Genomic DNA, 8,910 nt, shown 5'->3' with positions numbered 1-8,910 from the left:
TTCATGTCTTTTTATTGTAATAGACTATTTCAAAGACTTGTTTAGATGGTCATGTGAGATGGTAGACTTCCGCTAGTGTTTTTAAATGAAGTTTTAAGTGTATGGTTTTAAATTTTGTTACCATTTTCGTTATATCGAATCCTATCAGGCTTGTATGAGGCTCTTCGTAAACTTGTACGCCGTGTCACGTCCAGGATGTAGGCTGGAGCGTGACAAACATGTGACCTTTAGATTTAAAAACTATTGTCGGCATGTCACTATGATTTATTTGTAGAGCCACCATCAATTTTTGGTACCAAAAATGCAAAATTTTTATTTTATTTTTTGTTTTATCTCTTTTCTAAAATAAATGAAAATCAATTAAAAAAAATTTAATCAGATTGAATGCAGTGAGCTAAGTAATATGTATATTTTAAGTTTTTGAGAAATGATTGTTAATATCTACATTTTAATATATCGTACAAATAAAAATGAACGGATATCATAACAACAAATTAAGATGTGAAGAAATAGAATTCCTCTGATTACTCGTTGCCATGAATAAAGAAAAAAAATCATTATTCATTTTCTTTCTTGAATCTCATCCACCACCCCTAACTTCGACTACAGGCTGTTCATCATCTCCGTCACACGGATGATGGCAGCATCGTAGAAGAAATTATGGACCAAACACCAACTCCTTCATCAACCATAACTGCAGATTCTTCCCTCTCATCTCAACCTCTTCATTCTTCTTCCCCAAACAACAACAACAACAACAACAACAACAATCATATTCTCGAAATCACCCTCATTTCTGCTCAAGATCTATCTCCCGTCTGTAAATCCCTTCGCACCTACGCGTTAACTTGGGTTAATCCCAATCGTAAACGCACAACTCGTATTGATAATCATGGTCACAATAACCCCAATTGGAATGATAAGTTCTCTTTTCGCGTAGACGATGAATTCCTCATCTCCGATTCATCAGCTATCCATGTTGAAATTTATACTGTTTCATGGTTTCGTGATATTCTTGTAGGTACTGTTAAAGTTATCCTCAACAATCTCGTAAATCCTTTCGAAAATACCAGCAATTCGAGTAAGAAATTTGTAGCTCTTCAAATACGTCGACCTTCTGGTAACCCACAAGGAATACTGAATATGGGTGTTTCGCTAATTGACAAATCGAAACGGAGTATGCCGTTGTTCAGTGAAATTACACCATTGTCGATGGATCATAGAGATATTTTAGACAGGAAAATAAATGATATCAATGCTCAAGATGAAATGATCAACAATAACCACAACGATACAGATGAGAAGTTGCAAATTACCAACAAAGTTCAGATCTGGCAATCACATAACCTAGCTTATTCCGAGATCAACAATGGAGAATTTCCAAATCAAGCAGGGTCGATAGTAAACGGGTCAGAACTATGCTCTGACATTGGTCCGTCTGCATCCATTGTGGCAGCGGAGACTGCAAAGAAATTGCAGCCAATGCTGCCACAACGGGTAGCATCAAATAGGGAAAATGAAGACGGAGAGAGTTCGATATTGGGGGAGTTGACAGCAGAGGAAGCATACGCGAAAGGATTGGAAGAAACTAAACGAGGAAGAGGAGGACATACACGAAGGAATACAGACGGAGGATTGTATTCGTGTTTTGGAAATGCATATTGTTTCGAGTTCACAATTGTATGTGGAGCGGGCAATAATAACAATAACAATAACAATAATCAAGGGAATCGTAGAGTTAATAACAGTAATAGTAGTACTGGCAAGAGCAGAAAGAAAACAAATTCTGCTTAAATATTAATGTACGTGCCCCTTTTTGTATACTAAACTATACTATGAAATAAGGTGTAACAAGTAAATAGCCTAAAAAGTGAACAAATTGCTAAAAGAAAATGCAATTAATATATATTTGTTCATGTTCTCTCTAAGACTGATATTATTGTAGTCACACACATTTTTCAGTCCTTAGATAATATCACACATTGTATTGGTACGGCATGAATGAAGTGGAGGCTTGCCTTTGAAGTCTTGTGTGATAAAAAACTAGCGCCAAAATTTAAGGGTAAGTTCTATAAAGTGGTGGTTAGACCGGTATTGTTGTATGGGGAGAAGTTTTAGCTGATCAGAGATTCTCATGTACAAAAGATGCATGTTGCGGAGATAAAGATGTTGAGGTGGATGTATGTCATACTAGGAGCAGCAATAAGATTAGAAATGAGGATGATATCAAGGATAAGATGGGAGTGGGATCTGTGGTAGACAAGATGAAGGAAACGAGACTGAGATGGTTTGGACATGTTGAGAGGATATGTGTAGATGCATCAGTGAAGAGGTGTGATTGGTTGGTTATAGAAGGTAATAGAGGCACAGGTAGACCGAAGAAGTATTGGGGAAAGGTGATAAGAGAAGATATGACACTATGTTGTTTATTGTGTTTTGATTATCACGATATGTTATTGTTTTTGGCTCCTTTCTGATAGACTTTGCACTGTTTCCTTGTTACTTGTTATATTTTCTTCACCATCTCCTTCTTTGTGCTTCTTTGTTGCACTAGAGTTGAGGGTCTTTAAAAAATATGTCTACCTTCACGAGTTAGTGATAAAGTCTATGAATATTCAACCCTCCCCAAGCCTCACTTGTGAGATTTCACGGAATATATCATTATTGTGGTTGTTGTCATCATTAAAATCAATAAAAACCTGCATCTAATGGTAACTTTTCCCTTGGGTGGGAGTAGTATTTGTTTGAAACAAAACAATTTGAAGAACTGAGAAAAATTCTTATCATGAGTTTTAACTTCTCTTCTATAATTGCAGCATCAGTATTTTCTTTTGTTCTATACTCCAATCTAGAAAAGGTCCCTTTTCTATATTTCCAATTCAGCCACAAGCAAAACGTGTTTGATCGATCATCATAATATACATGATGAAAAACGTGTTTGATCGATCATAGTAAACTACAGGTCTTCCCTGTCTCATGTATGTGCTTGAGTCATCCCTGTCTCGTGTTAGCAAGATTAATGTGCTTGAGTCGTCCCTGTCTCATGTATTAACCAAAGCGCTATGTGCTAGAGGATCATATGTAACCAGAGAGTTCGATGTCATATAGCCCGACAAGGTTTACAAAAAGGCATGCATATATAGAGAGAGTTTTGTTTCAGTTTTTGTACTTGTCTTCAAAATGATCAATGATACACACAAGACCTTCCCCTTCAGATGGATGGACCAACCTATTCTTGATATGATATCTTCATCATCAATATAATTGGTCTTATTCAAGCTATATGTTTATTTCCAACTTTTTTCAAGTTAAAGTCACCATCTTTATAAGTAAAAGTTGCACATTATCTACAAACCAGGTAACATTTTTCAATTTTCAGCAATCACCTATTGCAAAATTTGGCTTAAAATATTGAAATGGAAATTTCATTAGATTGATACATCTATAAAAGTTACTTATTGTATGGCTATCTCAATATCCTTTTTTTCAACTCACTTTCGCAAAAACGTCAGATACACAGCTTAGAGGTGTTGCAGAGGAGCTGATAACAGAATTTCAAGAGTATGATAATATTGTAGCATAATAAAAGAGAACTGCAATGTAGCAAAAGCGCCACATGTATCGCGAGAGGCGAGATTCAGAGGGGAGTGAAGTAATAACCTGCTGGCTGTCCCATCCCATAGGGCATTGATGGTTGCATTCCAGCGCCATAGTAGCCCGGGGTAGCTCCTGCAAGTCTGGACAAACCCATTTGACCTTGCATCCCGTTGCTTGCATATTGCTGCCACAGCTGTTGTTCCTGCATTAACAAATGTTGTTTCCTCTCCTGTTCTGCCATTTGGACGTAAGAAGGAGGTGGCACGGCAAGGGAAGCGGCAAATGGATCTTGGTTCCCTACTGGTTGGACTGTTCCATCGGGGGCAGGTAACGCAAGCATAGGTGTTGCAGTCTTCCCAACTCCAGGCAATGCTACACTGCTGGCACTCCCACCAGTCACCTGAGTATTGCTCACGTGCTGCCTCACGGTTCCCTGATCGTACATCCCGTTTAACAAAAGTGAATCAAAACCACCTGCTAAATCAGCCGTCTGCTTTGACAAATTACTGGCGGTTTCTACCAATGCTAACTCCCAGTCAGCTTTGCCAATCTCAGCAGCTGGTGTCTGCCAAGCTGAAGTTACTTGTCCGCTCTCTCCATCAGACGGGAATGCTTCCCAGGAGCCATTCCCCTTCGCTACAGGCCCAGAAAACAGAGCTAATGCCATTTTATTGCCCTCGCCATCAGCTGTCACTCCATCATCCTTCAAATTCACCAAGTCTTCAGTTACCTGCTGAGCATGTGGCCTTGGCTGTGGTAGAGATTGAGAAGGAGCAGGAGGAGGAGGTGTGTGATTCTCGGGTGGTGGGAGAGCTTTAATTTCGTTCATGTCTGGTGCTTTCTCCTCTACAACTGCTGATGCACTCTCCACCCTATTTATCTCGGGGCTCCTTGGCCTATTTGCCCTCTCTCTCAAGAATCCCTCAAGTGTGCCCAAAAGCTTATCAGTGATGACTTGCACTTCTGGGAACTCGGATGATCTTGCAATCCCAACATCCTTGCACCAATTGTAAGTGCCCACAAGCTCATCAATCATCTTTGCTGCACTAACATAAGCATCAAAAGTCTTGACACAATCAGCATACTCCATCTCTGCGAATCGATCCAACAAAATCTGTAATACCTCACAAATATCAGCATAAAGCTTGAAGCTCTCCTTCACAAGAGAATATAATGTCGCCAGCACCATCCTACTATTCTTGGCTGCACCAGTCGGTCTACAAGCCAAGAACCTATCAAGAAGCTGAAGCAATTGATTCAACCTCTCTAAAACCTTCTCAGGCTTCATTTCTCTGATTGGCGTCGCGCCACTTTTCTCTTCCCTTCCAGCAGACTCATCAGGCTCATTAGAGAACCTCTTTCTCCTATCCATCCCATTTCCATCAGACCGATACTGACCATAACCATCAACGTCATTCAACTTCCTACCATAAGTAGAAAATTCAAGCTTCTGATCTAAATAAATGGCATAAGTCCTTACGAATCCAGAATGATCCCAGGAATTAGAGTGCGCTTCATCACGAAAACCAGACATATTCAAAACCCTCATCCCTCTCCGACTTGCATACATGATCTCTTGACCAAGTACAGGGTCTCCATCAGTTAATAGCCTATGCACAAGCACTAAGGCCTTCAACGCCACAACCCAATCATGGGTTTTGCTTAACCTCTTTGACACTGCAAAAACAAAAGCACTAACATACCCTCGAGAATTAGAGGTCAAGTGCAAAATCTCCCTAATATATTTCTCATCTGCTGGATCATTATCATGAGTGGTTGCTTTCACCACCAATACTTCAAGGTCCGGCGCAACATTGCCGGTCACTTTAGCTAGGCTTATACTAGTTTGATCTTTCACTGCACCAATTGCCTTCCTAATACTCATGGCCACCACAATTATCTAATCCAACAACAACTTGGTGCCTTTAACCACCTTTCACAAAAACAACAACAAAAAAGAATCCTTTAATCTAACTAGAATTGGTTACAACTAGAATTTAAAAAAAAAAAGTAAAATGCATCTCGTTGAAGCGTGACCATCTCATCTAAAAGTTTAAGTTGCACAAGAGAACATATTATTAACACAATTATAAGCCTCATTCTAAAATTCTTCTACTTTTTTTTTCTTCTATCAATCATCTAATCTGTGAATACGAAAAGTATTACAAAATCGCAACTCTTATAATTAAAAATATTTTGAAGGTATGAAAAAATTGTTTGATTCTACATATCCTGAAGAAAAACAACAACAACAACAACATACCCTGTATCCCGATTCTCTCATAAAAATGAAAAACATTGTAACTACATTTAACAAACAAAAATTTAAAAAAAATCTAAAACCCTTTCTTCAGTTAATCACAAAAAAATGAATAGATCCGAGTCAAAGCCGGCAATGATGAAACTTTCAAATAATCTTTCAGTAGATATCAGCAAATACAAAACGTCATCAATCGTTAGAACTAAAATTACTGAACACCCAGACGAAATCACATTAAAAATTGATAGATAATGGCAAAAAACTCATACCCTTTTCAGAATTTCACCCAAATTTTGATCGGAACTGATCGATTGTTTGCCGCCGGCGATTTTTTTTTTTTTTTCGGAAAATCAATTGTACCAAAATCGATGTATATATATATATAAATATAGAACTGAGAGAGAAGAGAATTGAAGAGAAAAAAAATGAAGACGCGTAGAGAGAAAGAGAAGAGACAGTAATGGCTAAAGTGAGAGACTTTTTGTGTATATACACAGTCAGTCAGAACTCATGGTGTTTTTGACATATTCATTCATTCATTTAAATACAATTTTTCAAAATATATGTTTTGGGTGCCTTACTCAACATATTATATTTGATAGTCGTATAAAATTAAATACGTAGATATTTGTGATATAATACCATATAAGATATCATGTAGAATTCGTATTGTCATGTAAAAGTATTTGTTTGCTTAAGTTTATCTGAATTTTAAGTGTTTGATTGTGCACACACTAAATTTAAATTAAAAAAACATATTTATGTATTGTGTTTATATTAAATTAAGGATGAAGTTATAGTTGGCAAAAAAGTGATCAATAGGGGTGTGCAAAAATCGAATCGATCAATAAATTGAATTCGAAAAAATGTTATTGGGTTATTGTGTTTTTAGTTGGTTTATAAAAAAAATTATTGGGTTATTAGTTTGATATCGATTTTTATTATTGGTTTATTGGATAAATCGATAACCCAATAAAACGATAATAATTTACTACTTTACCCTTTCTAAAATATTATATATTAATAATCTAATATATTACTAGACGCTATAACTTATCAAAATTATTAGTACTCTACAAACTTCTTACTAGGTTGGCAATCGTAGCTTTTTTTATTTTTAGTGTTAGTTTTATTCTTGTTGGTGTAATTGTATGTTTGTAGCTTTTGCAAGTTTGTAAAAGTATGAAATTTGATTAACATATGAAATATTATATTATGTTTTGCCGGTGACATTTAATAGCCTTCGTACTATATTTTGTTTTATTGATGCAATTTCTCATTATCTTTCTTGTTTCATTATATCAAAACATTAAGAGAATTGTACAGTCGTATAATATTTTATTGAAATTTTTTTATAGGATAAATCGAAAACTGAATCAATAACAACTAAAAACTGATAAACTGATAAAACATATATTTTTAATTTGTTATTGAATCACCATATTTAAAAATAAAAAATCTATAAACCAAATTAATACTACATAAAATCAAACCAAACCAACCAATTGCACACCTCTATGGCCCTATCATTCAATTAAAGTTATACAATAATTTAATTAAAAGACTAATAATATACCTACAATATAAAATCATAATTGGCAAAAGGTAATCAATTAAACATTTTTTTCAAAAATTCTACTTCTATATAATGATAAATTACAATAGTTCGGAAGTAATCAGTGAACATTTTTCATCAAAAAATTACAACTTTAATACTTAAACGATCTATAAAGGTATTATACTTAATTCGCTTCATTTAGTTATTGGAGAAGTGCTAAATGATCAAAAAATTTGGTCAGAATATGGCCAAATTTTTTTAAAAATTATAATATCTTTTTTATTTTAAGTAAATCTATCTTTTTTCGATTTTTTAGTAAAAGATATTAAAAATAAAAGGGTAAAAATTTAAAAAATAAAATTGCATAGAAAAAATCTCTTTCTGGCCAAAAAGATTTTTTCTAGTTATGTATACCCTCCTTATAAAGTTAATAGATATTTTTTAAGAAAAAATTATTTATACTTACCTCTTCAATAAATATATAAGTACTCTATTAATATTATTTGTTTTCAAAAAACAATTAGTATTAGAGGTGAAGTAGGAAAAAACTTATTAATACTATTTGAATTTTCTAAAATAACAAATATTTTGGTCAATTATTCTTAATAATCTTGAAAACTAAAAAGGAACAGAGAGAATATGACACGGAGAATAATATGATTTTCTTAATCCCAAAACCAAACATTCCCTAAATATACTATAAAATGCAGAATTATAATTAATAAGCTAGTGTTATTAGTCAAAATGTGAGGTTTCAAATGTTGTTATTCCTATTTTGAATATTCAACTTTGTATTAAAATCTTATTGTTACTTTCATGGGGAAAAAAAATTGTTATTGTTTCTTTTCTTTTTATTGTGTTTTCCTTAACTTGGAATGAGGGAAAAAACAAGAATATAATAATAAACCTTAATGGAAATTTTTTCCTAAAAATTATTGTATTTAGTGTTTGTTTCATCAATTTGTTATTGTTTGTAATGGAATATTATGGCGACTAATAAGAATATTTAGTGCAATTACAAATAAGTTTCCCTTTAATCACAATTTATGTGATATATCATTTTTGTTAATCCCAAATCCAAAAATATATATTATAATTCTTTATTTTTTTACCCCTTTCTATCATTTTTCACCTTTTTGTTCTTTGGTGATTGTTCGAACAACTTCTTCTTATTTATGTTATACTTTTTTATTTTATAGATAAATAATTTATTTTTTTATTTTAAATATACTTATAATCACTTAAATTTCTGTAACGAAAAATACCCAAAAAAAAAAGTATTTTTCTTAAGAGATAAGGGAAGTGTTATACACAACTCACAAGTATATCATATCTTATCAAGTAAGATACACTTTGATAAAATATATTTTTCCTTAAGAGAGAAGGAAGTGTTATATACACAAGTGTATCATACCAAAAATATTATTTTCCCTTGAGATTGCACTTTTTTTAGTTTTCATATTAATTGACAATTTTGTCAAACATGTAACTAAAA

At 33.8% G+C, this 8,910-nt stretch overlaps 2 protein-coding genes across 3 annotated transcripts; one reads left to right on the top strand and one right to left on the bottom strand.

Moving 5' to 3' along the window:
• Window positions 1–553: 553 nt before the first annotated feature.
• Window positions 554–2,479, top strand: LOC107024696 (putative uncharacterized protein DDB_G0286333). Its single transcript, XM_015225682.2, has one exon. It carries the CDS (start codon window positions 661–663, stop codon window positions 1,792–1,794), a length of 1,134 nt encoding a protein of 377 aa, XP_015081168.1. The 5' UTR covers window positions 554–660; the 3' UTR covers window positions 1,795–2,479.
• Window positions 2,480–3,352: 873 nt separating this feature from the next.
• LOC107026483 (putative clathrin assembly protein At2g25430) lies at window positions 3,353–6,379 on the bottom strand. 2 transcript variants are annotated; one of them, XM_015227459.2, is made up of 2 exons: window positions 6,127–6,379; window positions 3,353–5,530 (listed from the first exon to the last, which is right to left on the bottom strand). In XM_015227459.2, exon 2 carries the CDS (start codon window positions 5,480–5,482, stop codon window positions 3,638–3,640), a length of 1,845 nt encoding a protein of 614 aa, XP_015082945.1. In that variant the 5' UTR covers window positions 5,483–5,530; window positions 6,127–6,379; the 3' UTR covers window positions 3,353–3,637. The 2 variants fall into 2 exon arrangements, with proteins under 2 accessions (XP_015082945.1, XP_015082946.1); XM_015227460.2 differs by having other exon boundaries at window positions 3,353–5,520.
• Between the last annotated feature and the right edge of the window lie 2,531 nt (window positions 6,380–8,910).

This window comes from Solanum pennellii, chromosome 7 (genome assembly GCF_001406875.1).
Source record: "Solanum pennellii chromosome 7, SPENNV200".
Classification (NCBI taxonomy): domain Eukaryota; kingdom Viridiplantae; phylum Streptophyta; class Magnoliopsida; order Solanales; family Solanaceae; genus Solanum; species Solanum pennellii.
The sequence above is the reverse complement of the archived record's forward strand: the minus strand, read 5'-3'. Positions and strand labels throughout refer to the sequence as shown.